This window comes from Trypanosoma brucei, chromosome 3 (genome assembly GCF_000002445.2).
Source record: "Trypanosoma brucei brucei TREU927 chromosome 3, complete sequence".
In the NCBI taxonomy this organism is placed as follows: Eukaryota; Euglenozoa; class Kinetoplastea; order Trypanosomatida; family Trypanosomatidae; genus Trypanosoma; species Trypanosoma brucei.
Genome location: NC_007276.1, coordinates 817,958 through 833,154, shown reverse-complemented (window position 1 = coordinate 833,154; position 15,197 = coordinate 817,958). Strand labels below are relative to the sequence as shown.

Genomic DNA, 15,197 nt, shown 5'->3' with positions numbered 1-15,197 from the left:
GTGTGTTGGGAGCCGAGCGAATCGGAAGGGGTGTAATTGTGGTAAATAAGAATATCGTGACTAATCAGCGTGTGTATCATTACTGTGGACATTGTTGTTGTGCAGGCGAGCCGTTGCCATCAAGTTGTTAGTCTTAGATGCACCATATCGTAGAGAGTTATTCACCTGGTATTATCAAACCATTGTGATGTTTGAATCCTTCTCTTTCCAAACCTAAACTCTTTTTTTTTTAAATTTTTTTTTTCCAGGCACGTCACAACTGTATCCATAAGGTTGTTGAAAGTAAAGGGGGATAAGGTTCGTGCCACCGTAGAAAAAAAAGAAGGGAAGAGAAGCTGCAGGATAATCAAGTAAATAAGGTGTACAAAAGATCTAAGAACTTCTTTGACTTCGCTATCCATGCAATATATATCGGAACCCGTTCAACGGTTGTTGGACGACTCCTTCGAGGCATTCACAAAGGGAAGCGTTGACGATGCCGTCGCAATGCTCGATGCTGCTCGCAGGGAGGAGAAAGGGACCGCAGAGCTGCATGATGTGTTTGTTGTAAGCTGCATGCGCGCTTCTATTGCGGCAATGTGTGGTGAGCGCTCACTGGAGGGTTACATGGCGGATGCCTCAGCTTCGCCCCTTTCCCGTCCAGTGTTGTTGTATCTTGAAGGAGTTGCTGCCATGACAAGTGGCACAAGCCTTCAGACCGCTAGTATGAAATTTGAGGAAGCTCTTCGTGTAGATAAACATTTCATTCTTGCACGAATGGGGCTTGCGGCGGTTTGTTTTTATATGAAGGACTACAAGAGGAGCTTCTCGCACTACCGCGCGGTGTTAGAGACGGTCGGTAGCTCAGCACCTGGTATTGTTCGGGTTGGGTTAGGGCTCTGTGCTTACCGCCTAGGGCGCATGGACGCTGCGGTAAAGTGGTTGGAACGTGCTTTGGCTGTTAATGGAGAGGACGTAGCGGCGCTCCTGTCACTTCTCGTTGTCTATTTGGCGCAGCGTAGAATAAAGGAGGTCATAGACGTTGTACGGCGGTTGCAGAAGGTTTTTCCTGATAATGCGATGATACTCCTCAAAACAACAGACATTTTGTACTTCCGTGCGGTTTCGCAGGGGAGAGTAAAGGCACTGGCGCCTTCCATCCTTCATCTGCTTTCTGAGGCGCGTCCAACTGCAAGAGTCGAGGATGCCGCCATTGCTGATTATCAGGAGGGGCGTTTGTTGCTAGCACTTGGGGATTTTACTAGAGCCCGAGTATTGCTTGAATCTTCCATGCAGGTGCTTCCTAATTGTTTGGCAGCGCGGGTTCATTATGCGAGGTTACTTTTTCTTTTAGGGAGGGATGTGGAGGCGGAACAACTGCTGCTACGCATCAACGCTGAGCATCCAAATCAGAAGGAGGTATTGCAAATGTTAGCAGCACACGCCTCGCACTTGGGCTTACATGAGAGAGCTCTTGAATGTTCAAAGCTTCTTACGGAAAGTGTAGCTCCCGGCGATGTTCTGTCGTGGACTTTAGCTGCATGGTGTTCCCGTCTAAATAGTGAGGAGTCGGCGAAACTTCTAACGCATGTTTTGCACATCTACGAGGAGTTGGGTACGCCGGTCCCAATGAAGTTAAGGGCGAACAAAGCGTCCATGTGTGGCGATATCGGCACCCTGCAGAATATTCTCGAATCAGAGCTGGGGGAGGACTTTTTGTCCAAACCCGAATTACCTGTCAACTACGTTCCTATTGTGTATAATATGGCCAGGCTTCTGGAAACAAGCGATAAGGTGAGGGCGTGCGAGCTTTATTCTTACCTTGTTAAGCACCACCCCTGTTTTTCCTACCCGTACTTCCGCCTGTACGAGCTTGCGAAGGCTGAAAGATGTTGGAGGAAGGCCATCATGTGGATGAATCTATTGCGACAGGCGATCCCTGATGAACCTCGCGCTCTGGTTTATATTTGCCTTTTATTTTTCGAACAGAGGCGTTACGCCGCAGCCATGAATATCCTTCGGCTCGCCAAGACGCGGTCTTGTGTTGTGGCTCTTGCTCTCGGCCAAATTTACCTCCGGCATGCGCAGCAACATAGCGGGGACAGTTACCGCTTTCTGGAATTGGCGAAGGACCGTTTCCACTTCGCGCTCCAGAAAGATAAGGGTAATGTACTCGCCGCTCATGGAATGGCATGTTGTCTCGGCCTTGAAGGGAGGCATGAGAGTTGCCTTTTGCTCTTGGATCGTGTAGGGGAAATCGTACCCAACTGCAGTTATGTCCGGAAGCACTATGAGGCCCATATGGCGAATGCTAAGATACTGAGTGACAGCTTTAAGCAGGCAATTGACTACCTTCAGCGTGACCCACAGCGGGCTCCATTGCAGTCTTCCTCACTTGCATTCTGTCTGTTTTGTGAGGGTCGCTATGCCGATGCCATTGCAGTACAGAAAAAGGCTGTGGATGAGCTACCAAGCGAACCACTGCTCCGGTTTAACCTTGCTCTTCTCTACTGCGCTTCATTCGTTGCATCCATTTCCCAGAAACAGGAGCAGAGCGTGCAGGAAGCAAAGGAGTTGCGGAGCTTCTTGACGGAAGGTTTGAACATAGCGCATGAGTTCATAAAAATAGAGTCCGAGTCACGCAGGTTGTCCGAGGCGAAGAAATTATTAAAGCAGCTGTGCGCCTACTGTGTTCATCACAACGACTTAAGCATTCCCAAAGTTGTTGCCAATGGCCACCGCGCAGCGTTGGAGGCGGAGAGACAGGACGCTGAATGGTGCCGCGTGTATAATGAGCACCTTGAGCAAAAGCGGATGTTGGAGGAGAGGCGTCTGGCGGATGAGCGTCAGCGGAGGGAGCAGGAGCAGCAGGTGGCAGGGGAAATATTGGAAGACTTCAAGGAATTGCATGGGCACCGGGTCCCGCAGGTAAAAAATGAGAATGAAGGTTTTGCAGAGTCTCCCGCGCCGTGGTTTAGCACATCTGTTCCACAGGATTTGGTGCAGGGGGAGCTGCGGTCAATGGAAGATGATGATGCGGTATTATTTAGTGGTGATAACTTTGCAGGTGGAGTTTCGGGAGCGGGTGAAGATAAATCTGACACCGCTAATGATGGGAATATATGAATAGTTGCGTAGTTGCTGCAGGAGTCAGCCAAAAAAAAAAAGAAAGCGACGATGTCTCAAAGGGGAGCCGGCTGCGTATATTTATATTGGCGCAATACGCACGGGGATTCCCATATCCGTCTCTTCAATGAGTGAATTGTTGGACCGCACAAGAGGATGAAGAAAAAAACAGAAAGAAAGTGCAATAGAAAAGGACAGACATGCCTATGTGTGCATGTGTGGCGAGGAGAGGGGGATAACGAATGATCAAGCGAAGAATGAAAAATTAATGATATAGATGATATGCTGTGCTAACGGAGACTAAACATAAATCTATATTTTCTTTTTTTTTCTTTTTAAAAATAGTTTCAATGCCATTGCCCTTCTCGTTTTTACTTGACCCCGGTGTGGCCACACAAAACGGAAGTTTCTCTCAGGGGTGAATGGATTTAGCGTTTAAGTACGATAAAATGTATTGTTTTGTCCTATTTTGATGCAATTACTGCAGATGATGAAAAGGTATTATTGTCTTGGTGTGTTTTTCTTTGTTGTGATGATGAGATTTTGAAGTGCAGTCAATTTCTAATATTATGTTGAACGGGTCGTTTTGGTGGTTTACTGCAAGTAATTTGGAGTGTTGCTGTTTGTCACATTTGTGAGGGAAACGTGAGGGGAACAAACAAACAAACAAAGAGAGAGAAAGAGAGAGGGAGAAAAAAAAGAAGGGGGAAAACATTAACGCTCAAATTGCTTTGGTCTTGGTTGGTGTGGTGGACGATGGTGATGGGAAGTAATGTTAAGACATGCGGTTGAGAGACGTTAAGAATAAAACAAAATGAAACAAGTAAAAAAACAACAACAACAACAAGAACAAAAGGCAGGTTTGGTTATGCTCACACCAAAAAATGTACACTTGCACAATGTGCTCATGTCTTATTGCGAACACAGATGTTTGATGCGTGGAAGCACGATGATCTGCTTTTCACCGTACCGTTTTTATTTTTGTCTTTTGTGCTACTGCTGCGTGTTTCTGCTTGTACTAGTCGAACTGTTGTTTTGTTTAATTTCCTTTTTTTTCTCTTCTTCTTTTTCCCCTACTTACCTTATTGATTTCCTCTTCTTTCTCCACTTTCTTTATTTTAACCACTCCCATCTTTCTCCCTTTTTGTTGTGCCTTCTTCTCTCGTTTCATTTCTCTTTCTTTCCTTCTTTTCTTCTTTTATTTATTTTTTTTATTGGCCTATTACGCGTGATGGCTCGCGCATTGGCTTTTTTGTTGCTTTTAAAGGTCCTCACATCATCAGCCCCTCCTCCTCCTCAAAAAAAAAAGAAAAAAAAAGTAGCAACCATAATAGTAATAAATAAAATAGTTTAAGCTTCACTGTTATTCAGTTGAGTGACGCGGTCCATTTGAGGGATTTCAAATGAGTGGTCCATTGCCGTCTTCACTTTCCCTCTTTTTTTTTTCCTCTCTTTCTTATATATATATATATATATATATATTTGCTGCAAAACTCTCCCCTCTCTCCCCGAGGCGTTACGGCGACAAGTGCGCACCTCCTCCTAATTTGGAATTTGGGACTTTTGGTGAGAGGCGAGTTGAGGAGTGGCATTTAATGTCTTGAGTGAAAAGAGGGAATTTGACGAAACCAGAAAAATAAAATAAAATAAAATGAAATTAAATTTAAAAAAAAATCGAAAGAAACTATAAAAGAGAGAGAGAGAGAGAAGTGCGTGAAGGAACTGTTGAAACATCAACAGTTTAGGGCACTTTCAATAGTGACGACAAGGAATTATGTCCAATAGGAAAGGTCATAATGAATGGTACCCATCATTTGGACAATGGGTTAGATTATTTGTTTTGTTTTATTCTGCGACTCCATTTTTTAATTATTTCTTTATTTCTTTGTCTTTATTCTTGTAGTTATTACAATCATCACGTAGAGTTTAAGGCGGAACAAATGACTCACTTGAGCGCGTTTGGTGGGTTGTTTTCCGACCCGCCGCTGGTCTCTACGGATATCGACCCCAAGAAGACAGATCCATATGACAAAATGGACACCATTCCGTCTCGTTATCTTGGGAAGGGGATGTCGATTGGACGTTGTCCCTCCGGTAATGGTCCTGAAGTGTTTTTTGACAAGAAGTTTCTCACATTGGCGTCCGCGGAGCAAAACAACAATAAAAGCGTGGGCCCTTTTGAGGATGCCACAACTCGCATGCATCGTGAGCGGCGTGAGGCGAAAAAACACAACATCTCTAATAAAGATTTCCTTCCGCCATCTTTCCCCAAGTCAATTAACGGACCAGGTGGTTACAGCGGTTGCTTCCAGGAACGACCATATGAATTCATCATGCCGGGAGAAGAAGGTGGACCTAAATCCAAAAAATCTAAAAGAAAGAAGAAGGCCTCCTCCTCGGAGGAGGACTCCAAAGGAAAAGAACTCCTGCCAAACATCAAGACTAATCCCTCCAAAAAGGGAACGTACGGTTACGTGGGAATTCTCCTTGACAATCCCAAATACAATGATGATTGGCGGAAGGAGCACGAGAAATTAGAGGCTGCTGAGGCTAAAAAGCGTAAGAAACTTGCGCCTCCTAAACCTCTGGGGCCTTTATTCAGGACACCGGGTGTTATACATGACTATTTGGATGAGCTCCCAGCCACAGGTGTTTCTGGTGTCTACCATTTTGAACCAGCAGATGAGAAACCATCGAAGCGGAAGCGAAAAAACAAACAAGAAGCGGCAGGTCCGACATTTGTACAGGAGAGAGCCATGACATTTGTGTGGACGAGATCTGGAAATGAAGGTAACATCGATCCATTTCCCAACACATGGATTGATGTTGCAGCATTGGAAGAAGAGGAAAAGAAAAAGAACAGGAGACGAAGGAGGGCAAAAGCCAAAGACACGTATGTTCCGGGACCTCCAAAAGGTGCGACTGGTGTCTGGAAACCCAATACATTTGAATGCACAAGTGTAGTTCAATCATGTTTGCGCCGTTTTTATTAAGTAGAGCCTAATGTCTTAGAATAAGGCAAGAGGAGGTTGCGTAGCGCTTCAAATGGGCGGCTGCGTGCGTAGTTTTTGCTGTGCATTACATGTAGTTGTACGCAAACATGGAGGTGATGTTGTTTCCTTCCCCACCTTTACACACCTTACCTTTTTTTCTTTTTTCTTTTTTGTTTTTTCCCTTTGCCGTTGTTGTTGTTATTGTTGTTGTTGTTCTCCCTTTTCTTAAGGATGGTATGGGGGCGCTCACTCAGTCTTTCTTTTAGTGTATGTATGTGTGTGAATTTTCACCTGGGATGTAATGTGGTTAGGTGCTGTGTGAGTGAAAGGGAGGGAAAGAAGGAGAGAAGGAATATAAAAACAAGAAAAAAAAAGAGAAAACGAAAAGAAAAGAAGAGAGAGAGAGAGAGGTATTTAAAAGAAGCTAGTGAATGGAATAATTCACTATCAAGCGGCATTACGCGGGTTTCAGGGAGCTGAGGAGGCTGGTTTTACTTACCGCTCCTTCTTTTCTTTACTCTTTTTTTTTTTTTTGCTCCCTACGGATTTTTTTTTCTTCCCATCCTTGTTTGTGTTATTATTTCCCTCCCTTCCAATCACTTGACTTTTATCACTTTTCTTTCTCTCCTTCACGTATAGACATATATATATATATATATGTATGTTTATGCGTGTTTCGAGAAGAAAAGAGAAATTGTATAAATAATAGTAAACAAGCAAGCAAACAAACAAACAAGAAATATATATATATATATAAAAGAAATACAATTATATATATATATATATATATATATATATACATTTGTATTTCTATACATATACATATCACTGACAATGGAGTGCCCGCCCTCTTATGTTTTTTTCTCCTTTGTCAATTATGTAACTTCTCTGTTTTCGTCTCTAGACTGGGGCACAATGAGGGATCAGAATTTAGAACCTCAATGAAATTGAGTGAAGGGCCGATGTGACCACACACCCACACGCACACACACACAAAAAAAAAGAAAAGAAGCAAACTGAGAAATACGCAAGAGAGGACACATGCGAGGACAGGTAACTGGGAACTGAAGGCAAAAGACAAGGATAGAAAAAAAAACAAAGAAAGATTATAAGAAGCATTTTCTCCTTTCTCTCTCCCTTTCTTTCCTTTTCTTTCTTTTTGTTTTCTTCAACTTTGTGCGTATCCGAAGGTTAAAGTTACGACTCGTCATGCATCCTTCTATTCAGTTATGTCCATTCTTTTCTGTGCCCAAACGCCTGCTGCTGTATTTTGGTTACTACTGTAAGTTTGTTTGTTTGTGTTTTTTTTTTCAAAAAAATATCTATTGAATGACTTCATCTCTTTTTTTCTCTTTTTTCTCTTTTTTTTTGTTACTACAATGCTTGTTCAATGATAATAAATAACTCTGTTGTTGTTATTGGTACGTGAGGAAACAAAAGGAACCAAAAGAAAGCAAAAACAACAACAACAACAACAACAACAACAACAACACACACACACACAAAAAGAAGGAAAAAACAAGAACAAAAGTAAAGGTGGCTGGAAGTATACAAATATATATATATATATATCCACCTTTTTTGTGCATTTGTTTGTTTGTTTGTTTGTATTTTTTTTTTTTTTTTGAGGACAATCCGAACGTACAAAGGCCATAAATAGATAAACAGATATTTACATATATTTCATATATATTTAGTCAGGCGTATAAGAAAGTACGTTATCACTCACAGGGACCTTGTCACTCGCATTAGCCCTATAGTAATATATATATATATATATATATTTATATAAATATTTATATATTTCTTTATTTGAAGTGAACGAAGAGAAAAAAGAAAAGGAAAAGGGAGAGACGCAAACAAGCGGAGAAAAAAAATAATAATAATAAAGAGAATATTGACGAACAAATAATCCAGATAGTGAATATACCGAAAGTTGGATAGTCAAACAAAAACAAACAAACGTAAAAGAAAAAAAGGGGAAAAACACGAAAGGAATCAAAAAGCAGGATACTTTTTGCGTAATCGTGCGTTTTACATTTAGGTGGGATAGTAACCCGACTGATTAATAAGTTTTACAGGTTGTGGCATATTCTGAAAAATATATCAGAAAGGAATAAAAAGGAAAAAAAAATCAAAGGAAAGTAGGGAAAAGAAGTGAATAACAATAAAGAGACACCCACAGGCACATATATATATCTATATATCTATATTATTGATATATCACAAGGAAAAAGGAACAAAAGGAGAGAAGGAAGGGGGGATTAATACAGTCACTTCCCTACAACCTCGCCCAGTACTTACGACAACAACCACAACAAATATATATATATATACAACAAAGGAACGAAGGAGCGAAGCAGCGGCGATAACCGACAAGGCAAATGGCGCAGGTTGCAGATGAATGTAAAGCCTTGTCCTCAGAGTTGTTTCTCAGCAAGTACCGCATAATGAAGGGCATCGGGAAGGGTAGCTTTGGTGAAGCGGTGCTCGTACGGTCAAAGGAGGATGGCAAACGGTACGTCGCAAAGGCAATTGAATCAGCCGCCATGTCTGCGAAGGAGAAACGTGATGTACAAAATGAAATACGTATTTTAGCGGCAGCCAATCATCCCAATATCATCCGCTACCACGAGCACTTCGAAGATGGCACACTGATATTTATTGTTATGGAGTATGCCGATGGTGGGGACCTCAACACACGTATCAAGGATGCGAAGAAGAATGATCCCGTTGTCCCCTTTGAACCAAAGCTGGCCATGTTTTGGTTCCTGCAGATTTGCATGGCACTCAAGTACCTTCATGATAACCACATCTTGCATAGGGATTTGAAGACAGCGAACATTTTCCTTACAGCGAAGAACGTCGTGAAGTTGGGTGACTTCGGTATTTCCACCGTCGTGCAGAATACATTGGCCTGTGCCAAGACCGTGTGTGGCACTCCCTATTACTTCTCCCCGGAGCTCTGCCAGAACAAACCATACAACAATAAGAGTGACGTATGGGCCCTCGGTGTCATTCTTTATGAGCTTTTGACGCTCCAACGGCCTTTTCTCGCCCGCTCACTGAAGGAGCTCTTGAAGAAGATCCTCGTTGGGCAATATGAGCCCATTCCATCCACTGTGCCAGCGGAAATTCGCGGCCTTTGCGGAGCGCTCTTGCAAGTCAACCCTGTTCAGCGTCCCAGCATAAATCGCATTTTAGAGTCGCCGTTTGTGCAGGAGTCTCTTAAAGGATTTAGTGCGGACCTTGAGAAGCAGGCGGAAAAGGAACGGGCGGAGTATGAGGCACGGAACCCCAAGATAACAAAACCTGTTAAGCCTGTGAGTACTCCGGAGAAGCCAAAAGAGTACCCCAAAGAGCCACAATTGAGCCAAAAGGAGCAAATGGCAAAGTTACGGGGGATGAATCGGGAGAGCATAAAGGCCATGTTGGCGGAACAGGCAGCTGCCGGTCCACCGCAGGAACAACAGCAACAATCGCCTTCCAAGAGCGAGCAGGATGACGGGCACCATGAGGTTGACGATGACGGGGAGTACATTGAGCAAAAGAAGCTAATTGTAGAGCAAAGCAAAAATATTGTGGGCAAGACAAATCTCGGTGGCCATCCCGAGGAGTTTGGTGATGGTCCTTCTGATAGCTCACCACAGGAAGACATGATTATACTGTCAAGTGGAAAGTCTGTGCCAGCATCTCAGGTGCGGGCCATTCTCGAGAAGGAGATTGGGGTGAAACTTCTTAACGAGGCTGCGGAGCTAGTGAATCAGCTTATGCTCAATAATGAAATTTCCAACGTGGATATTCAGAAGCAACTAAACGAATTGCTGGGTGCCCAACACGCTCACCATTCCAATGCTATCACTAAGTTGTGCGTGTACGAGGGGAAGAAGATGTAGTATTTCCACCCCTCCGTGATCCCCCCCTTTTTTTTAAATTGTTAACTCCGTCTCATTTTTTTATTTCTTTCTTTTTTTTCCCCATATCTTTTCCTCACCGACAATCCACATACTTTTTTATTTGACTTCCATTTTTTTCTTCTTCCTATTTTTGCCTTCCGTTCTTTTCTGTTGAAAAGCAATGTTTTGTTTTTTCTTGGTTACTTTTTGTGTAGGTTCGGGGAAGGGAGGTGTTGGTTGAGAGGAGGGAAGAGGGAGGAAGGAGGAGGAAGGGAGAAAAGAAGCTTTTGTTGTTGCTGCGAGCACACTTGTAAAAAGTACGTGCGCACCTATCGATGTGACTGTCCACGTCGTACACATTTAAAATCGAGCAAGAAGAAGAAGATGGAAAAACATTATTTATTTTCGTTCATTTCGCTTTTCCTCCCCAGCGGTTCTCTTTGCTACTTTCGTTCCTCTCCTCATCCTCTTTCCTCTTTTTTTTTTTTAAATTTGTGCCTTCCCCCCCTTTTTTTTCCTTCTCGTACAGAAGCACTTGCAGATGCACACATGCAAAAGCACGGATACCAAACATAAACACGTATTTATATTTGTAATATATGCGGTCAGGTGTATCGCTCCGTATTTCCTTTACTATTCGTGTAGTCTCTTGTTTGTACAACGTTTTGTTTTCTTCTTTTTGTTGTTTAACGAAAAATCATTCCCATCTTCGTTTTAGAATTTGTAGTCTTTTTCTTTTTTTATTAAAAAATTTCCCTCCTTTTTCCATTTGACTTCCTTGTTTTTCAGTTTTTTTTTTTTCGTTATGGGTGCTCCACATAATAATATGTCGCTCAGCATGATCGCTGTTGTGCGCATTTTTCTCTTCCTCCTTTTTTTTTTTCTACTTCTCTCCGCAGGCGCCTCCGAGGGAGCGCACATCATTTTACACGTCGCCAAGGCGGCATTGTTTGCATCGAGGCGAGTTGATATTTTTGAAGTGCCACGAGATAAAAGGGAGCCCGGTGTCATGCACTGACGCTGGAATATGTGTAGAAGGACAGGAATGAGAGGGGGCTGCAGTTCGTGCTGAGCGCTCTGTGGAAATGTATTTGCAAATGTGCTTGCGAATACATATATATATATATATATATATGTATATGTATATGTATTTTGAAAAGAAATATAAATAAATATTTACGTGTGTGCGCGTGAGCGAGTTTGTATGAAGGAAATGCGGAAAAGGGGGGAAGGTAAAATGGGCGGCTTACAAACTCGAGTGGGGGTGGGTATTGCTATGTGTTGGTGCTATTGTGCGCACCGTTTGCATTCATTTGGTTATTTATGTCTGTGCCTGTGTACGTGTGTGTGTGTGTGTCTGCCAAAAACCGGTGCCATCACCACCACATGTTCTTTTTCTTGTGAAGACCTTTGGCTGTCTCCTCTTTGTACATCCCCGCTGCTCTTTTCTACCTCCTTTTGGGAAGGATAAATTTACGCTCAAAATAGGATTCTATCCCTCTTCTGAATAAGGAGGAATTTTCTCATTTTTTCTTTTTCAGGTTGCTTTTGCATAGAGTGTACTCAGGGCATATGCGTGAGCGGCCGCGTATAACCGTACGCCTTTGTGCCAAGAAGGATTCCTTTACGCCCACCTCGTCTCACCGGTTTGGAGACCACTCAGCGATGTCTCGCCATGGCGTATCAACAGGTACGGTCGTCTTGCGTAACGGTGAGGAGGTTGATCACCAGAAAAACATGTCGAATATCGCTCGTGTAAGCGGCAGTTTGGCGTGGTGTATGACGCGTCTCGGCGGTTTGGCTAAAGGTGTCATGCGAGCCGTTTTGGGAGTGACCACCGTGGGCGGGGCTGACGCCAGCCGGTGTGGTCCAACGCCAGACTCAGTAGCTTCCTCACATGCGCCACCATCCCAGACAAACTCGCCGGTACCACCCATAACTAATAATGTAACCACGGCAGCGAACACCATGCATATGCAGTCGCATCGCTCAGGAGTAGCGGCAGTTGCGCGAGCGGAGTGCAATCCCGTTGTTGTGAGGCCCGGTGAATTTGCTGGTAATGCCCATCAGCGTGGGTCCCAGATGATAGAACCGGAGACTGGGCCTTACACGCACCATTATCAATACAACTTCTACTACGCCGCTCCATCAAATAATCTACCCACCGTGGATCCTCTGTTATTGGCAAGGTTCAACGAGCCGCGTTACACGATACGGCCGTCACGGCCTTCGTACAGGTCGACTATATTGGCTCCCCGCCCCACTCCAGAGAAGCGGAGGCGCGACCAAGGCGATGCAGATGCGTCTTCAACTATGCGGCAAGACCTATTGAGGCGTGTGACATTTGAGGCAGAAGGGCTTGGTGGTGGAACTGACCGTGGCACGAATAGAGATGGGGAAAAGGCTGCACACGTCGCAGGCCCAACTTCAGGTACCACTCGCACCCCGAGTAATCCCTTCTCATCAGGTGCCTCTGCTGGGAATGCTTCAGCAAGTGGTGAAAAGAACAATGCTCCACGGAATCCTTTCTCATTTGGTGCCTCTGCTGGAAGTGCTGCAGCAAGTGGTGAAAAGGACAATGCTCCACGGAATCCCTTCTCATTTGGTGCCTCTGCTGGGAATGCTTCAGCAAGTGGTGAAAAGGACAATGCTCCACGGAATCCCTTCTCATTTGGTGCCTCTGCTGGGAATGCTTCAGCAAGTGGTGAAAAGGACAATGCTCCACGGAATCCCTTCTCATTTGGTGCCTCTGCTGGAAGTGCTGCAGCGAGCTCGGGCATTGGGGCTGTGACTTCAAAGACAGCTTCATCTGGTGGTTTCTTTAAAAGTGGCCCATCTGCTGTCCCGTTTGATGATGAGGGTTTCGCTGACAACGCTGGAGGTGATGACGAAGACGGGTCACCATCTCCAACTGCAGGTTCAACTTCAGGTGTCACTCGCACCCCGAGTAATCCTTTCTCATCAGGTGCCTCTGCTGGGAATGCTTCAGCAAGTGGTGAAAAGGACAATGCTCCACGGAATCCCTTCTCATTTGGTGCCTCTGCTGGGAATGCTTCAGCAAGTGGTGAAAAGGACAATGCTCCACGGAATCCCTTCTCATTTGGTGCCTCTGCTGGAAGTGCTGCAGCGAGCTCGGGTATTGGGGCTGTGACTTCAAAGACAGCTTCATCTGGTGGTTTCTTTAAAAGTGGCCCATCTGCTGTCCCGTTTGATGATGAGGGTTTCGCTGACAACGCTGGAGGTGATGACGAAGACGGGTCACCATCTCCAACTGCAGGTTCAACTTCAGGTGTCACTCGCACCCCGAGTAATCCTTTCTCATTTGGTGCCTCTGCTGGGAATGCTTCAGCAAGTGGTGAAAAGGACAATGCTCCACGGAATCCCTTCTCATTTGGTGCCTCTGCTGGAAGTGCTGCAGCGAGCTCGGGTATTGGGGCTGTGACTTCAAAGACAGCTTCATCTGGTGGTTTCTTTAAAAGTGGCCCATCTGCTGTCCCGTTTGATGATGAGGGTTTCGCTGACAACGCTGGAGGTGATGACGAAGACGGGTCACCATCTCCAACTGCAGGTTCAACTTCAGGTGTCACTCGCACCCCGAGTAATCCTTTCTCATTTGGTGCCTCTGCTGGGAATGCTTCAGCAAGTGGTGAAAAGAACAATGCTCCACGGAATCCCTTCTCATTTGGTGCCTCTGCTGGGAATGCTTCAGCAAGTGGTGAAAAGAACAATGCTCCACGGAATCCCTTCTCATTTGGTGCCTCTGCTGGGAATGCTTCAGCAAGTGGTGAAAAGAACAATGCTCCACGGAATCCCTTCTCATTTGGTGCCTCTGCTGGGAATGCTTCAGCAAGTGGTGAAAAGGACAATGCTCCACGGAATCCCTTCTCATTTGGTGCCTCTGCTGGGAATGCTTCAGCAAGTGGTGAAAAGGACAATGCTCCACGGAATCCCTTCTCATTTGGTGCCTCTGCTGGAAGTGCTGCAGCGAGCTCGGGTATTGGGGCTGTGACTTCAAAGACAGCTTCATCTGGTGGTTTCTTTAAAAGTGGCCCATCTGCTGTCCCGTTTGATGATGAGGGTTTCGCTGACAACGCTGGAGGTGATGACGAAGACGGGTCACCATCTCCAACTGCAGGTTCAACTTCAGGTGTCACTCGCACCCCGAGTAATCCTTTCTCATTTGGTGCCTCTGCTGGGAATGCTTCAGCAAGTGGTGAAAAGGACAATGCTCCACGGAATCCCTTCTCATTTGGTGCCTCTGCTGGGAATGCTTCAGCAAGTGGTGAAAAGGACAATGCTCCACGGAATCCCTTCTCATTTGGTGCCTCTGCTGGGAATGCTTCAGCAAGTGGTGAAAAGGACAATGCTCCACGGAATCCCTTCTCATTTGGTGCCTCTGCTGGGAATGCTTCAGCAAGTGGTGAAAAGGACAATGCTCCACGGAATCCCTTCTCATTTGGTGCCTCTGCTGGGAATGCTTCAGCAAGTGGTGAAAAGAACAATGCTCCACGGAATCCCTTCTCATTTGGTGCCTCTTCTGGGAATGCTTAAGCAAGTCGACGTGGTGTTGCCGCTGCGTCAGGTACCTTATTTGGTGTTTTCTTTGTTTTCTACCCTTCTTTAGTTTCATTTGACGATGAATCCTTCACAGGTAAAATGGAGGATACCAAAAATGTTAGCAATTAATCTTATTGAAGGTGTGTGATATGGCGGTTCACTGTTCCTTTTACTAGTTTGTGTTGTGCTGTTATTGCATATGCCTGTGTTGGGGCTTGTTTCGTGCTTTCGCCACCTTTCGTTTTCGTTGAGCACGTACATACATAGAAATGTGAATATGTGGTGGTACTTGTGTTGAGAGGGTGTAGCCTGGTTGTGTTTCTGTTGTTCATTCACAACTAGCGTAATCGCTCTGTTTTGTTCTTTTTTTTGTTTGATGCTTGCACGCATATGCGTGCGTGTGTAATTATGTGTGTGGTGACAATAACTTGGATGTTGAGGTGTGTTGTTGCCTTTATTTCGTTGTGAGTGGGAAGTTTTTGTGTGTGTGTTAAACCATGTGCTGCACTTCCTTTGGTGAAAAAGGGCGTGAGTGTTGTTTTTTTCGTAAGCACCTGCTGGTAGCTTTCTTTTTCTACACTCTTTCTTTCACTCATCGACATGAGCTAGCATCTTAACTCTCTGCAACAGCCCTGTTTTTTCTTTG

At 44.7% G+C, this 15,197-nt stretch overlaps 5 protein-coding genes across 5 annotated transcripts, besides 24 other annotated features; all 5 read left to right on the top strand.

The window, feature by feature from the left end:
- Nucleotides 1–15,197: part of a sequence feature (This entire sequence corresponds to a 90,616 bp segment at the SP6 end of BAC clone RPCI93-3K10.) that runs on past both edges of the window.
- Nucleotides 1–15,197: part of a sequence feature (sequence corresponds to BAC RPCI93-3K10) that runs on past both edges of the window.
- Nucleotides 222–244: a sequence feature (AT_rich).
- Nucleotides 400–3,105, top strand: Tb927.3.3220 (hypothetical protein, conserved; the record flags this gene model as incomplete). Its single annotated transcript, XM_838822.1, has 1 exon — nt 400–3,105. One exon carries the CDS (start codon nt 400–402, stop codon nt 3,103–3,105), a length of 2,706 nt encoding a protein of 901 aa, XP_843915.1.
- Nucleotides 3,753–3,816: a sequence feature (CT-rich).
- Nucleotides 3,912–3,960: a sequence feature (T-rich).
- Tb927.3.3210 (hypothetical protein) lies at nt 3,920–4,459 on the top strand (the record flags this gene model as incomplete). The annotated part of the gene is made up of 1 exon (XM_838821.1): nt 3,920–4,459. The coding sequence occupies one exon, from the start codon at nt 3,920–3,922 to the stop codon at nt 4,457–4,459; it is 540 nt and encodes a 179-aa protein (XP_843914.1).
- Nucleotides 4,139–4,318: a sequence feature (A-rich).
- Nucleotides 4,563–4,587: a microsatellite.
- Nucleotides 4,739–4,780: a microsatellite.
- Nucleotides 5,046–6,098, top strand: Tb927.3.3200 (hypothetical protein, conserved; the record flags this gene model as incomplete). The annotated part of the gene is made up of 1 exon (XM_838820.1): nt 5,046–6,098. The coding sequence occupies one exon, from the start codon at nt 5,046–5,048 to the stop codon at nt 6,096–6,098; it is 1,053 nt and encodes a 350-aa protein (XP_843913.1).
- Nucleotides 6,282–6,313: a microsatellite.
- Nucleotides 6,456–6,497: a microsatellite.
- Nucleotides 6,604–6,656: a sequence feature (A-rich).
- Nucleotides 6,733–6,761: a microsatellite.
- Nucleotides 6,809–6,834: a microsatellite.
- Nucleotides 6,838–6,924: a microsatellite.
- Nucleotides 7,068–7,093: a microsatellite.
- Nucleotides 7,226–7,267: a sequence feature (A-rich).
- Nucleotides 7,553–7,590: a microsatellite.
- Nucleotides 7,687–7,707: a microsatellite.
- Nucleotides 7,861–7,902: a microsatellite.
- Nucleotides 7,968–7,988: a sequence feature (AT_rich).
- Nucleotides 8,207–8,274: a sequence feature (T-rich).
- Nucleotides 8,483–9,994, top strand: Tb927.3.3190 (serine/threonine-protein kinase, putative; the record flags this gene model as incomplete). Its single annotated transcript, XM_838819.1, has 1 exon — nt 8,483–9,994. The coding sequence occupies one exon, from the start codon at nt 8,483–8,485 to the stop codon at nt 9,992–9,994; it is 1,512 nt and encodes a 503-aa protein (XP_843912.1).
- Nucleotides 10,234–10,278: a sequence feature (CT-rich).
- Nucleotides 11,104–11,145: a microsatellite.
- Nucleotides 11,317–11,354: a microsatellite.
- Tb927.3.3180 (hypothetical protein, conserved) lies at nt 11,567–14,545 on the top strand (the record flags this gene model as incomplete). The annotated part of the gene is made up of 1 exon (XM_838818.1): nt 11,567–14,545. One exon carries the CDS (start codon nt 11,567–11,569, stop codon nt 14,543–14,545), a length of 2,979 nt encoding a protein of 992 aa, XP_843911.1.